Source organism: Chelonoidis abingdonii, chromosome 3 (genome assembly GCF_003597395.2).
Source record: "Chelonoidis abingdonii isolate Lonesome George chromosome 3, CheloAbing_2.0, whole genome shotgun sequence".
In the NCBI taxonomy this organism is placed as follows: Eukaryota; Metazoa; Chordata; order Testudines; family Testudinidae; genus Chelonoidis; species Chelonoidis abingdonii.
The window spans coordinates 124,799,185-124,817,397 of NC_133771.1; the positions used below are offsets into that span (position 1 = coordinate 124,799,185).

The following is an 18,213-nucleotide window of genomic DNA, read 5'->3' on the forward strand; positions in this document are numbered from 1 at the left end:
GCCGAATTAATGTGCTTAGTGTGGCCGCGTGCACTCGACTTTATACAATCTGTTTTATAAAACCGGTTTATGTAAAATCAGAATAATCCCGTAGTGTAGACGTACCTAGAGTGTAGTTCGAGATGCATCCTCCGGTTCATTTCAGGTTTGAGAAGGAATACTAGGAACTGGTTTCTCTAGCTACCCATCCATCTCTAGGCACATGGCCCCTTTGCTATAGTAACTAATCTAAGTACCATATGTTAAAAGGAGAGGAGACCTGGAATCAAGGTTGAAACCACAAAGAGATTTCAACACCATAGACTCCACTATTTTAGGCCAAGAAGACCATTTAGTAAATTACACCTATCCTGCGGGAATTGGCAGATACTGACCTGTTTGGTCATCTGTGCTAGAAATAAATGAAATCAGAAATGTTAAAGGCAGCAGAAGGCCATATATTCCACCAAGGCCTAACCTTATGTTATGAAACTGAAGAAAATGTGAAAGGTCGATCTTGCTCAGAATGTAATAAAATAAATATGACCATATAAATAGTTAAATCACCGTGGGAAGAAGTTCCATTTGGTATAAATCATACACGTCAACTCAAAAGCATGTAGCAACCCTGTCAAAATACCTATTGCATTGCCTACTGAATGATGATAATTCTGGGGTAATGTCTTCCTATGAAGTTTCACAGTCTCCATGGCTAGAACACTAACTGTGCTTGGACTTTATTTTGTTACCTATAGCAATGCAATAGGAAATGAACAAAATGAAAGCTAATGTTTTAAAGTATGATTATTTTAAAAGATTGAATGTTTAATCAGTGAAACTAACCTATTGATTTTTTTTTTTTTAAATTAGGCGTACCCTGTTTTCCAGGAAATGATATGTCAATATACTGAAGAGTAGTGCCCCAAGTTAGAAAGCAGGGAGAGATTAAACTACAGCAGTGTTCTTATGTTTCTTCAGTCATGGAGCATAGTTTATGTGTAAATAGGGGCTGGTGAGACAAGAGAAGGGGAGAGGAAGTAACTATGGTTCCTATTTGCAGTATATTTGTATATAGCATCTTTCACACAAAAGTCTTATTAATCACGTCATATTTGATTAGTCCATAGTACAAGCATTAAATGCAAACTACTATATGTTGTAAAGCAAGGGTATGATAAAGGTAAATAGTTGTATGTTTTACCTGGGAGCTTTTGGGGGAAAGAACAGGGAAACTGCGAGGCTAACAGAAAAGAATAGGAATGTTTTATTAGATCGAAGGATTGAATGCTAGGCTGAGGAGGAGAGGTGGACATTGATTTGAAGAGAGTTGATCAAGTAGGTAAAGAAAGGAATAGAGGCTGCTCTAGGTGGTGGAGGATTGTGGGGGAGAAGAGTCTATTCTCCACTATCAATAGATGGGAGTAACAGCAGTCTGGTATTGGAAGCACATAGGGGTCTATATGAAGTTTCAACAATCGCATCTGCTTTCTCTCCTCATAACATGTTAGGGACAGGGTCCATGACTGGATCAGCAATGGTTGTATAGGACCTAAGATGAATGGTGAGGTTGTATGTTCATAGCACAAACACAGCAGGAGACCATCATTGCCTTTTAGTCCCTTGTATTGTGCTTTCCATGCTGCCTAGAAGTAATGATATGTAATGTCATTAGTATTGTACTTCCAAACTGCACCACCTACTCAGCTTTGTGCACAATCATTATTGATTTATCTAGAAGTCTTTATGTGGCATTTTGCAAAGTCATGTTAGATTTGTGTGTTTATAATATGTGAGTAGGGAGCACAGCACTTTCAGGCAGTTCTTTTTATTTTTCTTCTCTAAAAGTAACAATAATATATTTCTGTTTCCAAGGATAAAGGGAAATGACCAAGTAGTTTAATCGCCAACATTAAATGGAATGCTTTTTCTTATTTTCTTTGGTTTCCTCTCTTTCTTTAGTAAGAGCTGTCATATTCCAGTTCAGCTATAATTTAGATGTGAGTTTTAAATATTGAGGCGAATAACTCCTAACAGACCAGCCCAAAGGGTGAGGAAGGAATTTCACCTTAGGAGGAGCTGAGAAGAAAAGTGGAGATTTCCTGGCACACAAGTACCCAAGATAAGAAAGAGGCTTCAGTCTGATTGCTGCTCCTGGATTAAATTCTGTCCCTGCTGAAATCAGTTTTCCCAAGGACTTCAGCAAGCTAGGATTTCAGAACTCTCATAATCTTAGGCCTTGGCTACACTGGAGAGTTGCAGCGCTGGTGAAGGGGTTACAGCGCTGCAACTCACTCTGTGTACACACTTGGAAAGCCCAGCCAGCGCTGCAACTCCCTGGCTGCAGCGCTGGCTGTACACCTGGTCTGATTGGGGTGTAGCGATTCCATCGCTGGTGATGCAGTGTTGGTCATCAGGTGTGGACACCAAAAGCGCTGTTGTTGGCCTCCAGGGTATTAGGAGGTATCCCAGCATACCTTTTCGGCCACTCTGCTCATCGTTTCACACTCCACTGCCCTGAGCTCAGGTGACCCGCCCTTTAAATGCCGCGGGAATTTTAAAAATCTCCTTCCTGTTTGCTCAGCCAGGCGTGGAGTGCAATCAATCAATCAATCAATCACTGACCATGCCTCCACGCCGCAAACGAGCCCCAGCATGGAGCAATGGTGAGCTGCAGGACCTCATCAGTGTTTGGGGTGAGGAAGCTGTGCAGTCACAGCTGCGCTCCAGCCGTAGAAATTGTGATACCTATGGCCAGATATCAAAGTCCATGCTGGATAGGGGCCATGAACGGGACGCCCTGCAGTGCAGGGTCAAAGTAAAGGAGCTGCGGAGTGCCTATTGCAAAGCCTGTGAGGGAAACTGCCCCCACGACCTGCCGTTTTTACAATGAGCTGGACGCGATACTTGGGGGTGACCCCACTGCAAATCCAAGGACCACGATGGACAGTTCAGAGCCGGGAGAGGAGGTGGAGGAGGCTGTGGAGGATCCAGAGACTGAGGGTACTGGAGTGGTGGAAGATACCCCAGAGTCCCAGGAGGCATGCAGCCAGGAGCTCTTCTCAAGCCAGGAGGAAGCTAGCCAGTCGCAGCAGCTGGAACGTGGTTGGTTGAAGAGAGCGAGGAGCGTGTCTCCCGGTAGCACTTTTACCATGTTTTGTGAGGGGGGTGGTTATGGCTGCCTGCGTGCCGTGCGTGCATGCATGCTGCGCTAGTGTGCATACCATTTGCTTGGTCTATCACGTCCGGTACTTGGCCTCTGTTCTCTTGCAAACGTTCTGCCAGAGCTGGGGATGTGCTGCGGCAGTTTATGGGAGAGTACTGTGGGTCTTTTTGTCCCAGTCGTGGCTAACGTCGTCCGCAGCCACTGTTGCCGTGAAGGATAGTGGGGGGCACTTGCTGCACCAGGCAGTGCCTAGGGACCAGTGCGGTCCCCATTGCTGGAGACGCCCTTCCGGCTCTTGCCCAGGTGCGCAGGGCAGGGGATGTATCTGGACGGCTCAAATGGCTGTGGAATTAGTGATACTTGTTCGATGTCTGTCCCCCGTCTAGCTGCTTCTTCTGCTTTCTGTGCCAAACGCCATTGAGAGCCCTTATCTGGCATTCCCTTTCCCAGGGGTGTGAGTCGCTAGCAGAACAGTGATTCCAGGAGTAAAGTGCTGTGGCACTTGTGGGGGGTGGTGTTCCGTGGTCTTCCCAGTGCTTCTCTGCTGTTCCCCATGCCAATCCCTTGAGCCCTGACTCCACTCAGCAGCTCCATTCCAGGGGACGGCCAGCAGAAACATTGATTCCTTAGTTGACCCGCCCTGTATCCACCTGTCTTCTTCTGCTGTTGCCTCTCTGTGGCTATGGAGGTGTGTGTAAATGCTGCTCAAAGAGGTCTACAACTCTGCACGTGTTATCCCATGCCGCTCTGTACTACTGCTTCTGTTTCTTTTTTAAGTGTTCGCCTTGATCATCGGTCGTTAGTCAGAGAAGAGATCAGAACTTGACGAGGCGACAAAGCAAGACCAAGATTTGGTGAACGCGTTATGAATCGTATGCCAGAGCAGTAACGGTTCAGGATGGGAGGAGAGGAGATGCCCGTGGAGGCAACAGAAAGCATTGAACAAAGTATTGGTACGGGAAAAGCATTGCAAAGGGACACTACAACCAGCTTCTTCAGCTACTGGCGCTGCCCCACGACTGTAGTGGCAGTCAATGGTAGCCATGCAGGCAGATCTATCCGGTGCTACCCCACCCCGTCCCAAAGCTCTTCCTTTTGCCCCAGTGTTTGCTAGAACCCTTCCCCGGTATCCTGCTTCTGACCACCACAGGGCCCCCACCTGTTCGTTCACCGGACGAGCCCTGAGAGCTACGGACCTTTTACCTCTGCACTCAACCCATTCACCTTCAAGGCTGTGCTGAAGTGCAGAGGCATTGCCGCGCACTTCCAGCCGGAATATGCAAACATCTGCTGTCTTCTCACTCTACCCTGCCCCTCATCCTTTTATGTCTGTATTTTTTACGGTTTCTTGTAGCTTTTAAAACAGTTTTTCTTTTGCGAACAGCGAATACTGTACCGCAAGGAAGAAATCCGTCTGTACCACTGCATTACCCAGCGCAAGGCACCAACTTATGTTGGCTTCAGCTCACATGTTCCTCCAGGATCCCTAATCCTGGAATGCCTGTGGTGGGCCTTCTAGTAGCCTGTCTCTGGCTGTGCAATTCAGCTCTCCAGGCGTTGAATCCTCGGAGGTCCATTGTCCGGACTGTTTCCCCTTCCCTTACCAAGATTTATGGGGTACAGCACACGGCCTTATAACGCAGGGATGCTGCTTTCCCCAAGTCTAGGCTTTCCAGAAGACACTCAAGCGTCCTTTAAATGCCGCCGATAGCACCCTCCACAGTCAATTTGCACCAGCGCTCGCTGTAGTTGACTGCGGCCTTGCCCTGCTCAAGCCTTAGGCTATGGTTCATGAGCCAGGCTATTACCGGGGTAGCGGCGGCTCAGGATCCAATGGGCATTGTCGACGTCCCCTGACTGTGACTCTTGCGATCTGGAGAAAGTTCCGGGCCTGCAGCTTCCTTGAACAGCACTGTTTCCGAAAGGATGCCTGTGCATCATAGCACCTTTCAGGCCGCCTGTGTAACTGTCATGTGAACTTCCCACGGGGGTGATCACAAGCGCCTGGGAACTACATTAGGAATACCCCTTCCGTTAATGTACGGTCGGATGCCTGATTGGGTGGGCCAGATGGATATGCCCGTTGCCCATCTATCGCCCCTTCTCCCCCCGTTACGGAAAGCCATTTGTTGCAAAGCATCCAGAATGTCCGGCACATTCCCGAGTCGACATTCTTTCTCGAGGGATGCGACTTAATGGACCCTGCAACTTGATCACACTATTCCACTGGCTTTCCTCCAAAAAAACTGTCGCACCGTCGTGGCAGTGTCTTTGGAGTTGCCTCTTCCAAGACTGTCGAATGCTCACCACTGTTCCATGACAGGGCGTCTTTCAATCTCGTCCGTTGCGCCCAGGGTAGGGGGCGGTCGCACACGTCCGGAAAGTGGCTTTTCTCATCCGAAACAGTTCTGCAGCCCGCTCCGTCATCGCCAGCTTGCAGGACGTGATGTCCCACCATCCGTGCTTTTGTTTTTCCGCCCAAAGGCAGCGTTTCCACGACTGCTAGGCAGCCATTACTGCCACCAGCATTTGTGTCACTGCGTCAGGTGATCTGTATCTGTATTCGGATAGTCACGGTCGGTATCGTCACTGTCAGCTTTGGAGCAGAAGGAATGCCCACTGCAAAGTGATGTTGCTGGCGATCATTCGATCGGCAACGTCTCAGGCAGCTCGGCGTCCATTTCTAACAGAAACCGAGGGCAGATTCCAATGCACGCCAAATTGCTGGAGCGATGACCACGGGGAGCTGGGACGGAAGCGGACATGACCCGCACCCTTGCGTCCCTTCCACAACCCACCGCACCAAGATGGGCGCGAGGTGCTCTGTGGGTAGTGGCCCCAATGCCCTTTCCCATCACGCCGCTTGGGCCAACTGCGTGCAAATGTGGCCACACTGCAGCGCTGGTAGCTGTGAGTGTGGCCACACTGCAGCGCTGTTCCTACACAGCTGTACGACCACAGCTGTAACTCCCAGCGCTGCACATTTCCAAGTGTAGCCAAGCCCTTAGACAATGAATGAGCAAGGGGTCTGCTGGCACAAGGTAAACATTCTGACTTTAAGGATATTGGAACTTGATTTCCCTGTGCTACATGGGTTTTGGTATTTTAATTGTCATTAGAGATGGACAAAATGCTTCAAATAAAAATTTGTTGTTGTTGTTGTTTTTGAAAACAGCCTTTTATCAAAGGAAAATTTTCATGAAAATTTGTCGCCATTGATGAAATTAGTTTTTTATGACAAAAATGATGTCCTTTTTTGATATTTCTTTCAAATTTTTACCTGTTTTTAGTAATCCCCCTCAAAATTATAATAATCATTTAACTCTTTTGATAATATTTTCAATAAAAGTTTCAGGGGGAAATTCACAAATTTCCAGAAATATAAAAATGTATCTATTTCAAGCCCTCTGAAGTGAATGCAACTTTGAAATTTTTTTGCAAAACTAATTTTTCATTTTTCTACCCACTCTAATTATCATTTTTTTAATCAGTTGCAAAAAGAAAATCATTTTACTAGAACAGAAAGCTTTTTACATTGCTCCTCTCCTCACAAAGGAGGAAAGATGGTCAAGATTCGGAATAGGTAGTCAGGAGACTTGGATTCTGTTCTGTCTCTGCCACAGAATTACAGTATGACCTTGGGCAAGTCACTTAGAACAATATTTTCAAGAGAAGCCTCTGATTTCAGGAGGCTCTGTTTTTGGGTGCAAAAGCTGAGCTATCTTGGGCTGGACTTTCAGAGCTGTTGATAGTTCACACCTTCACTAGAAATCATTGGGGCTGTTGATGCTCAACATTGCTGAAAATCTGGCCCAAGGTATCCCAAGTTCAACACCCAAACTCAGAAGCTGCTTTTGAAAAATGTGGTCTTAACCTTCTGTGCCTCAGTATCGCAATGTGTAAAATGAGGGTGATAGTACCTCATACCTTCCAGATGTGTTGTGACAGTAAATCATTTACTTTTCATCAGTGTGTATGAGATCCTTGGGTAGAACATTGTTTATTTATTATTTATTTATCATTTGTTATTATTTATTCTATTAGTATTTTATTATATCAAACTGAGTAATCTTGTGGTGTTTTTAAACATTAAAAAAGGCTAACTCAATGGTAATCATCATTTTGTGAGGGTGGGGAAGAGGGTATGTACACTGTTTTTTCCCCAATAATAAATGCAGTAACATAAATACAGTAAATGTATAACTGTGCAATAGTACCATGATCTGCTTGTCTTGACCAACACAAGTCAGAGTCCAATAGTCCAGCCCTGGACATTTGGACAGTTCTCAACCTTGCCTTATATAATCACACAGATCTCAGGCCTGGATGATGCAGACCAACCTGGAGGTATCATTTATCATACCAAAGCTAAAAAAGAGTTGCGTGGAATGCAAAAGCTTGTCCCTTTCCCCAACAGAAGTCAATCCAATAAAATATACTGGCTCACTCGCCTTGTCTACTCTGTATGTATAATCTTGACTTTCGCAGATTTGTTTGCATTTTGTAGGCGGCAAGGATGATTGTGTATCATCTCTCTTAAAGACCTGAATTACCTGTGATGCCTACAATAAATTGCCAACCGATAATGGCTATACAGGTGGCCAGCAGGGATTACTGATGTCGTTGTCTCTTGCTTATTTATGTCTTTAAAAAAAAATCAAACCTACAAATTATACAGATAGCTAGTTTATTTTAGCCTTGGTGTGTTTCTGTCACTGTCATTCAGTTCTGCCTCCCCTTTCTCCTTCGATTTTTGTTACACCAGTTTATTACATCTTGTCTTAAACTAACTTGTCTTAAAATGATCTATGCATGTGGACTCTGCTGCCTGTGCATTGAAATTGATGGGGGCCTGGCTGCATGTATTAAATCGCAGAACTGATGCCCTTAGACCGTAAGCCCCATGAGGCAGGGGCTATCTCTTTTCTATGAATTAGTATTGCACTAAGCACAATTGGCTGGATCCTCTGGGTTCTATGGTAAAAATAATTATGTTTCAAGACTTGCGTGAGCCTATTGAAAGAGTAGCTGAAATAAACTTTGCATGCTTGTGTAGAACTGAAAATATATCTTTCAAGTATATTTCAATGTTGCCAACCTCAAAGATTCTAATATCATGGAATGGAATATTATTGGCTGAAGAATCACAAGTTTTAAAAAACAAAAAAAAAATTGGTCTTTTTTTTTTCCCCCCCTTCTGGTTTTTGAGCCTTTAAGATTCATGTTTTCAAGCTTTTCTCGAGAACCAGGAGAGCTAGAAACTCAGTTTTTTTTTGTTTGTTTGTTTGTTTTAAATAAAGAGATTTTCCTGTCTTTGTATGGTTCTAAAGGCTGGAGCTTTAAAGAAAACACTGAATATTGCAAGACTCGTGATAAAATCACAATAATACTATGGACATATATGTCTCAGGAGCGATAGCCAAATTAGTAACTTTTTGCAGAAATACAATTTCTGCTCTGGTACTAATCTGAAATACTGATTCTTAAGGATACTGCACCAAATTAGGTGGTGACTTGTCCCAGTATTCCATGTCAGATGTAAATAGGCCAGAGAATGACTGAATATAGCAGTTTAATTTGCTGCTTTTTAGCATTCAGTGGAACTAGTGTTACTTTCCTACTATGTTGTGGGCATGGTAGTCTGGCTGGAAAAGTCTGAGCTTAGGCTTCCCTGCTTAACATTGTTCATAGCTATATCTGGCTAGAAATCACACTTGGAGTAAAGCAGGGGACTGTGTATGAGGTATATGGGGTGCAAGGCAGCTCTTTCTGGCTTGGCTAAACAGCCCTCCCGCACAGCTCCCGCCCTCTCCTCCTGGGTTGGCATGGTAGGAGCTCCTCCTCCTGTTGCAGTCAAGGTTAATCACTGATTAACACAATCAAGAAAACAAAAACAGAGTTCAGGCAAATCAGCTGGGAGCTCTAGGTGCTATCAGAATATAAATAGTAATCATGGCTGATATAAAGCACATCTTTTGTTTAATAAACAATAAGGCCCTGCTTTGAATTGCAGAATGATTATCACATAATAGCAGCTGAGTTGCGGATAAGACATGGAAAATTGCGGAAAAGAAATAATGGACCTTTATTAATTGCAGTAATTTGGAAAAGCTGGAGAAGACCTGTTTTAGAAAAATTACTGGAACAGTGTAAACACTCAAGTATTACATTATGCCTGCTAATTTTTTTGATAACCAGACATTTTGCTGCAACTATGTTAAAGTCATTAATGCGTGTGGCCGATAGTGGGAGCCCTGCGGTTCATGGGGCTGACAGCCCAAGCTCCAGCCATTATCAGCTCAGCTAAATAGGATTCTCCTGTACTAATGGGGGGAAAAATGTGTGTTGCAAACCTCGAAATGTATGCAAAACTTCAGACAGTGCAAAGTAAGCTAATTAAAATCAAAATTCCAGTGCAAGCCTAATATTGCAGGATCCGCAATTTCCGCAGTATTGCAAATTAAGTAGGGCCTTAATGAACAATATAGTTACATGTTGGTTTTAAAAAAAGAAAGAAAAGCTGGAAGCATATTTTGTCCCTCGCCAGCCAAATTTGAGATCTAGATAAACAAGGAGGTTTAAAAATATTTCCTTACCCATTTAAAGCCTTGCACTTGACTTGGGCTCCACATTGTCTGTTGTTGATTTTTTCAAATTAAAAAAGTGACATTTAATCCTTGCATAAATGTGCTGAGTTTTAATTTATAAGATGGAAGCAAAAGACATGTCACAAGAATAAGAAAGCCTTAATACTGTATGAAAAATGATTTTCAAAGTCTTTCCTTTTTGCTGATTCTATTGTGTTCATGTCATCATAATAACAATGCAGTCAGTTCTTGTGGAGAGTTTTTAGTGCTTTTAGTATTAATTAAATGTAATTCAACAAAACGAAGTTGACATTGAAAACAAAACTGGAAAATTTTGAATGCTTTACTTTTCAAACAAAATTATCATCAAATATTGTAGAGAAATGTAACAAAAAGGGCCTGATCCGAAACTCATTGAAGTCCATGGAAAGACTCCAATTGATTTTGTTGGCCTTTGGCTCAAGCACTATTTAGAATATATTAGAGCTTACTAAAAAAAACAAACAAACCCAAAACTATTAGCTATGAGTAGCTACATGAGGACACAAGAGCTCAGATCCTAAATACCTTTGAGGATCTGGGCCCAGAAAGCCGAATGGAGAATATTAAAGGTAACACAAGCTTGGAGCCTCTGAGGGTATGTGTACACTGTAACATAAGCCCAGTGTTTGAACTTAGGCTCAAGCCTGGCCCACCTTCCATCTACACACAAGTCTCACTAACTCAGGGGTTGGACCCGGCATTCCAGGACCCTATGGGAGGGAGGGTCTGACCTTGGGCCAAGCCAGACTTAGGGCTTGCATTGCAGTGTAGATATACCTTGAAAATTTGGGCTGTTAGTGAAGCTTATGCATCATGGTGGGGTGTTTTATAGGCCTCGCTCTGGCTCTCTGATCAGGGGTGCGTTTCACCTTTAATTTGTTGTCATGCGTTTTAGCCAATTCAAAAGTCATCTGAATGGTTTGGCAATCTTTCTTCCTTTCCTTATCTCTCCTCCAAATACAATAAGTGCCAAAAATGAAATTGGAGATATTTGAGCAGCTGTGGAGTCAGCACCTTTGGTTAGATGTTAAATTTAAATGAAGGAAACATCCTAAACATGATCTTGTGAAATGAGAACATCTGCTCTGTGTTTTAAAGAAGTTGGATTATAAAATGCTGTTACACAAAGGACTTATTTTGGAGCTAGCTACCCCCAGACATATGAAGTCATTGCCCTACTTTCATTTGTAATTATAGAAGTGAGTTTATGATTCTAAATGTCAGAGGCTCCTTGGTATTTTGATCATGGCAGCTCACATCAGGCTGAGATTTAGCCAGAAAGTTACTAAATTGGATAGTTTGGGTATACTAGAGGTACGTATATTAGAGTATACGTGGACCTCATCATTCTAATTGTATGAATGTCTGTATCTAAATGAACTCTTGGGCAGTGTATCAAATTCAAAGAAAGCACAGACATTCTGTTAGAGGATCGCTTCCACCCAATCTTCTTCACTTCCATTTATACCATAATCAGGAGAAGGAGAGAGAGAAATCATCAAGTTTTCCTAAGGTTCCATTTGAAAATAGACAAGAGCCAGGGCATTTCAAGTTAAATATTGTCACTGTGCCCTTAGCTCATGTCAGCAGGCCAATTAGTAAGTGTTATCTGTAAAATCATATCCTCTTCTCAAATCCTTATAAGAGCCACAGACAACAAGGTGATCTTAAAATGCAGGAGCATCTTAACTCAGGCTTTTATAGGATTAGATAAGAACTATAATGTTGTTAGGTACAGGAGAGAAACTAACTGCTCTAAGTTCCCCTTGCAGTTTGTCTATCTTGTCTATAAAAAGTCCAGTCACAGTACTATCTAGGTATTAAGGGGCCTGATTTTCAGCAGTGTGGAGCACTCATAACTCCATTTAAAATCAGTGGAGCTGCAAATACTCCCCCCACCTCTAAAGATCTAGAGACGGTTGTTAGAGAAGGTATTTTGTTGTCTTCCTTCATAATACTGTTGAGCATTATTGATGCATTCTGCTACGTTAGTAGTTCTCAGCCAGAGGTCTGGGGCCCCTTGAGGGCCTGTGAGGTTTCAGGGGGTCCGCCAAAATAAACGAGAGAGGGGCCAGCATTAGACTCGCTGGGGCCCAGGGCAGAAAGCCCAAGCCCCACCACCCAAGACTGAATCTGAAACCCGAGCAACTTAGCTTCATGGGGCCCTGGGCAATTGCTCTGCTTGCTGTCCCCTAACGCTGGCTCTCGCTTTTAATATACTGGATATGCAGAAAAACAGTTGTTGTGATACAGGTGAGCTGTGGAATTTTTATAGCATGTTGAGGGAGAGGAGGAAGCTCAGAAAGAAAAAGGTTGAGAACCCCTGCCCTACATGGTTGCTGCATTTCACCCCAATGTGAATGAAGTGATTGCTCCTACACATGGGGCAGCCAGAAGGCTCCGCACGCTGCCCCCGCCTCAAGTGCCACCTCAACAGCTCCCATGGGCTGGTAACTGTGGCCAATGGGAGCTGCAGGGGTAATGGCTGCAGACAAGGCAGCGCGCAGAGCTGCCTGGATGCACCTCCGCGTAGGAGTTGGAGAGGGGACATGCAGTTACTTCTGGGAGGTGCTTGAGGTAAGCACTGCCCGGAGCCTGCACCCCTGACCCCCTCCTATACCCCGACCCCCTGCACCAGCCCTGATCATCCTCCCACCCTCCGAACCCCTCGGTCACAGCCCGGAGCACCCTCCTGCACCCCCAGCCCCACCCCAGAGCCTGCACCCCCAGCCGGAGCACTCACCTCCTCCCACACCCTAACCCCCAATTTTGTGAGCGTTCATGGCCAGCCATACAATTTTCATACCCAGATGTGGCCCTCGGGCCAAAAAGTTTGCCCACCCCTGCGCTAAGATGACATGGTTCATTTCAGGTGCATACTGGGTCCTCTAAAGTGGCTTCATTTATTGGCTTCATGCTAATTATAAATGAGACCAGTCATGGCAGGTTTTAGCTTGGTTAAGTTCTGTAGAAAGAATCCAAACATCTCTAATGCAAGAAGGAAGAACCCATACAAAGCCTTATTCCCTCTGCAATCGGTAGCAGAGAAGAAACATTCAAGTTAAATTATGTTCCTAGTTCTCATGGAGTTTGGAATGTTTTTAAAGGGGTTGTTGATGCAAAGGGCTAGATTCAACCCTGGTGAAAGTGGACCTGGCTCCACTGAAGTCAGTAGAATTGAGAATTTGGCCCAGGGAATCTGTTAGCCTTTGAGGTGAGGGGCAGGGGAAAGTGATTTGAGAAAGGAAGATTGTTTGTTTACTCTTTCTGCAGTGGAGCTCTGGATTACCACATACAACATGTTTTTGTTAATTTCAGAGGTATCTGATGTCTTCCGTAAAGGCCTTATAGTTAGGAGAATTCTGAATTGCTTGACAGCCATAATAAAATGAGTCCTGTAATAAAATGAGTCCAGCTGTTCTTGAGAGCTGCATGATATTATGCCGAAAATTACCATTTTGTAGATCATATTCAGAATTTAAATGTGACATTGTTTATTTTGCAGTATTAGTTAATTGAGTCTCTTGTAAAACACTTGTTAACACTGTATACAGACATGGTAATGCTGCATTTGTTTGAAATCTCTTTAGGTTGTACTGGTGAGATGGAATGAACCATTCCAGAAACTGGCAACCTGCGATGCAGATGGAGGAATTTTTGTTTGGATTCAGTATGAAGGCAGATGGTCTGTGGAGCTTGTGAATGATCGTGGGGCACAGGTTGGTATGAACATTTTCTCTTTAGTCAAGAACAGTCAAATCATAAGAGGTTCAAAATGAAAAAGATGAAAATGTAAAGTGCAATCTTCCTTTTTAAAAAACATTTCTTTATTGAAATGACTAAACAGGTAGTGTCATAGAAATTCCTGCTACACTGAGCTGCTTGGATTTTACAAACGGGATGAAATTTGCTATGAGGCAGAAAGCCAGGACAAGATTCACACTATACTTAAGACTTCAGAACAAGGCTTAAGTAAGACTTAAGTGGGACTTTAGTGGCCCACTGGTGAATTTCACTCAGAGGGAGCATGATAAAGGAATAGTCCTTTTTTATCCCATTGTATCTAGTTAACAGTCTCAAGAAGTTTTTGTTTTTTAACTCTTGTTACTGGTTCTCAGTGTATTAATGAGTTTTTCACTGGTGGCACAGTATGAAATGGCTAAACTCTCAATTAATCACCATCAGGAACTCTTCTGATTTCCATTGCCATGTGATAAAAATGTGTTATTCTAAGCAAGTTTTACGACACCGTATATTAATTCCATGTTAAACTTCTCGATAATAAATCATATATAAAATGGTTATAGTAATACTTGCAGGGCTAACTTAACATTTGAAAAGCACTTTGAGATCTTGAGATGAAAGGTAGCATGAAAATGCTAAGTATTAATATTGTTGCTTATTCATTGTTGGGGAACATCCATGAAACCACAAAACTGCTATAAAAGAAGAAATTAGCACATTAACATTTTACCAAAATTTCATACAAATCCATACCACACTTCTAACTGTTTAGCCCTTTGGCTAAGCTATCCTCATTTGGTGCTATTCAATGGTGCCTTAATTATAACAACTTGGAAGTGATTGCATGATTAATGTCTAATCTCTTGTCTATGTATATGTTAAGGTGAGCGACTTTACATGGAGCCATGATGGGACTCAAGCACTCATCTCCTATAGGGATGGGTTTGTGCTGGTTGGTTCAGTCAGTGGACAGAGACATTGGTCTTCAGAGATTAACTTGGAGAGTCAGATCACCTGTGGCATATGGACTCCTGATGATCAGCAGGTAATGGCACTTACAGATGGGAAATTAATACCTATATTCATGTTTTGTGAAATAACACATCTAAAAGTCACCATAAACAGTAGAATGAGCACATTGTGAGCAGTTTCCCTCAGAACTGAGACTAGGAGCCCATCTAAATCTTTACCTCAAGGTCATTCTCATGCACTAGACAAAAGCATTGGACAATGTGAATTCTAAATTACTGTCATCCAGGACCATTTTTCTCTCCTGGTATACTGAAACATTTGTGGCTTCATTTCAAAATTAGTCCTGTGCAATTATGCACCCAAAAAGGGACTGTGCTGTTATGCACCTAATGCGTTTGTGCAATTAAAGTGAATTGGGATAAGGCATGTGAGTTACTTATCTGACTGGTCATTAGAACTTGTAGTTGTCCATTTTGCACAAGCAATAAAAGTGACTGTGTCTGTGAATTACGCATTAGTTGTGCATTTGCATTTACATCTTTGAACACGTAAATGGACTCACCAATTTTTTGAAAATAAAGCTGAGACAGACGAGGGCCTGAAGCAATCAATCTCCTTTAAAAATAAAAATAAAAAGATTTCTTGAACCATGGAATACATCTTACTGAGCTATGAAAAAGTCAGATGTAAAATTCTCCATTACCGCTTTCCTAATTCAACTAATATGTTGGTCATGGTGTCAATTATAGTGGGCACTGAGGTAGCCCTTTGGTTTTCATTTGTAGTATATCTAATGGCTCTTTCACTATTCAACTCATGTCCTTACTTGAGCAGTCTCTTCTTCCACAACATTCATCCACTTTATAATTAGTATGTCTGTCATATAGCACTGAGAGAAAGGGTGGGGACAGATTACCTTGTGCAAATAGAAGTTGCATTTTATCAGGATTGGATCATTTTATTTACGTGCTTTATAATTCCTTAAAAATTGTCAGATCCAGGCTCTAGGTGCCTGTGACATAAAGTTGGAATATAAATCCATACAAAACATAACAGTCCATGCGAAGCTCACTAGGGAATTGTTATTGGGATATAATAATAAAGATACTTTATAAGCGAGCTCTGTGGAAATACAATCACAGAATCATAGGACTGGAATCTCAAAGTACTTTGCAAAGTATGATGAATTAATTATCACAACGCTACCCTAGTGAGGCAGCTAGTTTTATATTCCCTTTTTGAAGCTGAGGAAACTGAGGAACAGGGATTAAATGATTTGCTTGAGGTCAGTGGAAACAAACTAGCAGCAGATCTACCAGCTCCATGTCCTATGCTTTATTCCCTGACTAAACTATCCTCTCCATGGAGTCCTTCATGTCTGTTTCATTGGTTAAACTCTGGTCACCCTTGAGTTTTTAACTCAAGTTAATTGATTGCCAGCTAATTCGAAGTAGTGATCATATTTGTATGTTCCGGGGCACAAATGTTTGTGGAGTGCCAAGACTAGCATGTACAAATGTGTTAACTAATTCAGGTTAGCTAGAAATCAGTTAACTTGAGTTAAAAATCTTTACTGTAGGCAAATGCTTTTTCTAGTAACCAAAAATTGATATTATATGAGTGCTGTTGTGTAATCTAACATTTTCCACTCAACCCCCATGTTTGCACATTTAGCTGACGCTGTGCATATTTGTATGCATTATCCAGAGACAGTGTGCAGATGAGGATAGCTTTCAGTATACACTTCAGCATAATACTCTATCCACGTAAAGGGTCTGGGATTACATGAGGTCCAAGGGAAAGAGATGTGACCAGGTGATTACTAAGGACATGAACAGACTATGCACTTCTGTGATAAGGACTTAGAAGGAATGGACTGTATTTTTGTTACACACACAGACGTGTATGTACAGGACTGGATTCTGATCTCACACCAGTTTTATTCTTGTGTAACCTCACCAAGTTCAGTAGAGTTATGCCTAATTAATACTCATGTGAGTGAGATGAGAATCAAGCCCACAGTGTTCTATTCTACAGTAGCTTCAGGACCTCTGTTACCTAGAGCTTGGTAATACAGCAAACGGCAAGTAAATATCAAATTTTGAATATTCATTTTTCCTGTTTTCTTGATTTCTTTCATACCTGATACTCATGAAAATTGATAATTCCAGGCATCCCTGGAAATGATACTGTGACCTTTAAAACAGTGCGCTGTAAAGATTAAATTTCTGTGGTTGTTTATCTTTTAATTTTTCTGCTTGTCCTCAGTGAAATTTTAGTGTCGTTCCTCCTTCACTCCCACCCCATCTCCCCTGCTTCCTTTCTTTTCTATGCTAGAACTGCAAAATGTTTTTTTTAAGTTTTTAACAGAGAAAGGAGGAAACCTGAATATTTGTTTGACACCAAAGGAAATGTAGCTAACGTATATAAACTCAGGGGTTCCATTTAATTTGTTGGGAGAGAAAATCTTCCCCAATACTCTTGCAGATGAGAAGGTTCTACATTTTGAAGTATTATATGTTTGCCTGATTCCCCTCCTAGTTTGCGCTTTAATCTCTTCTCTTTCCTCTCCTACTCTCATACATGTCCTCCTCTCTTCCTCCAGTTCAGTCGCACACTTATCTCTCCTCCCAGTCAGTTTATCACCAACAGTCAATGATGCTTGTCCTATTCCCCTCCCCCAGCAACCCACTTGTCCTATCCCCCACCCATTACCATTTTTTCCTCATTGAAAAGGATAGAGGTACTCTCTTCCCTCTCTGCCTGAAGCAGTTCCTGCTAGTGCTATCATCTTATCCATCTATTTTAGGGCTAGTCTACACTAAAAAATTAGATCAGCCCAGCTATGTCACTCAGGGGCATGAAAAATCTGCATCCCTGAGTGACTAAGTCTATATCTACACTAGCCCTTTTGTCACTAAAACTTGTTGGTCAGGAGTATGAAAAAAACACACACCCCGATTGACATAAGTTTCACGAACAGACATGCTGGAGTGGACAGTGCTCAGGAGATGCTCTCCTGCTGTCATAGCTACCACTGCTCGTTGGGGGTGGTTTAATTATGTAGATGGAAGCATTCTCTCCCACCAGCATAGAGCAGCTACACGGGAGACCTTATAGCGGTGCAACTGCAGCAGTACAGCTATGCCACTATAAGGTTTCTACTGTAGACATAACCGTAGTTAAGCCAACTGAAGTCCCCATGTAGACAGCAGTAGGTTGACAGAAGAATTCTCTCATCAACATAGCTACCACCTCTTGGGGAGGTGGATTACCTCTGATGATGCAGAACCCCTCCCTTTGGCATAAGTCATGTCTACACTGAACCAGCGCTGCTGTAGCGCTTCAAGTGTAGACAAGCCCATAGGCTTTGATACAGCCAACAGTTGCTGTAGTATCTGAGTACCTTCTGCATAAAATCAATAGCAATAGCGAAGTCTCTGGTGGACTTCATGGAGTCTCTTGCACTTCTTCCTTTTGGCGGTTGAAACACTGCCTGGGGCAAGGTTTTTGTTTGCTTGTTTTGTTTTTTTTATTAAGGTGGCAGGGGTTGGAAATAGAAGAGAATTGTTCATATTGTGTGTCACAGTAGAATCGTTTTCTCAAAAGTTTGGCAACATTTCCTAAACACAGTCAGACAGGATATGTCTGATCTCCTCGGGAAGACTATTCCATAGCCTGATTCCCTCAGCCTCCTTTATCCCAGCTCTCAGGCATTCCGTCTGG

At 42.7% G+C, this 18,213-nt stretch overlaps 1 protein-coding gene across 2 annotated transcripts in view; it reads left to right on the top strand.

Annotated features, from left to right (window-relative positions):
* Positions 1-18,213, top strand: part of TULP4 (TUB like protein 4) — a 300,603-nt gene that overhangs the window by 181,679 nt on the left and 100,711 nt on the right. For both annotated transcript variants that reach the window (XM_032793337.2, XM_032793346.2), the window contains exons 3-4: positions 13,362-13,490; positions 14,399-14,560. In XM_032793337.2, coding sequence (XP_032649228.1) covers positions 13,362-13,490; positions 14,399-14,560 — 291 coding nt within the window. The remainder of the gene's footprint in view (positions 1-13,361; positions 13,491-14,398; positions 14,561-18,213) is intronic.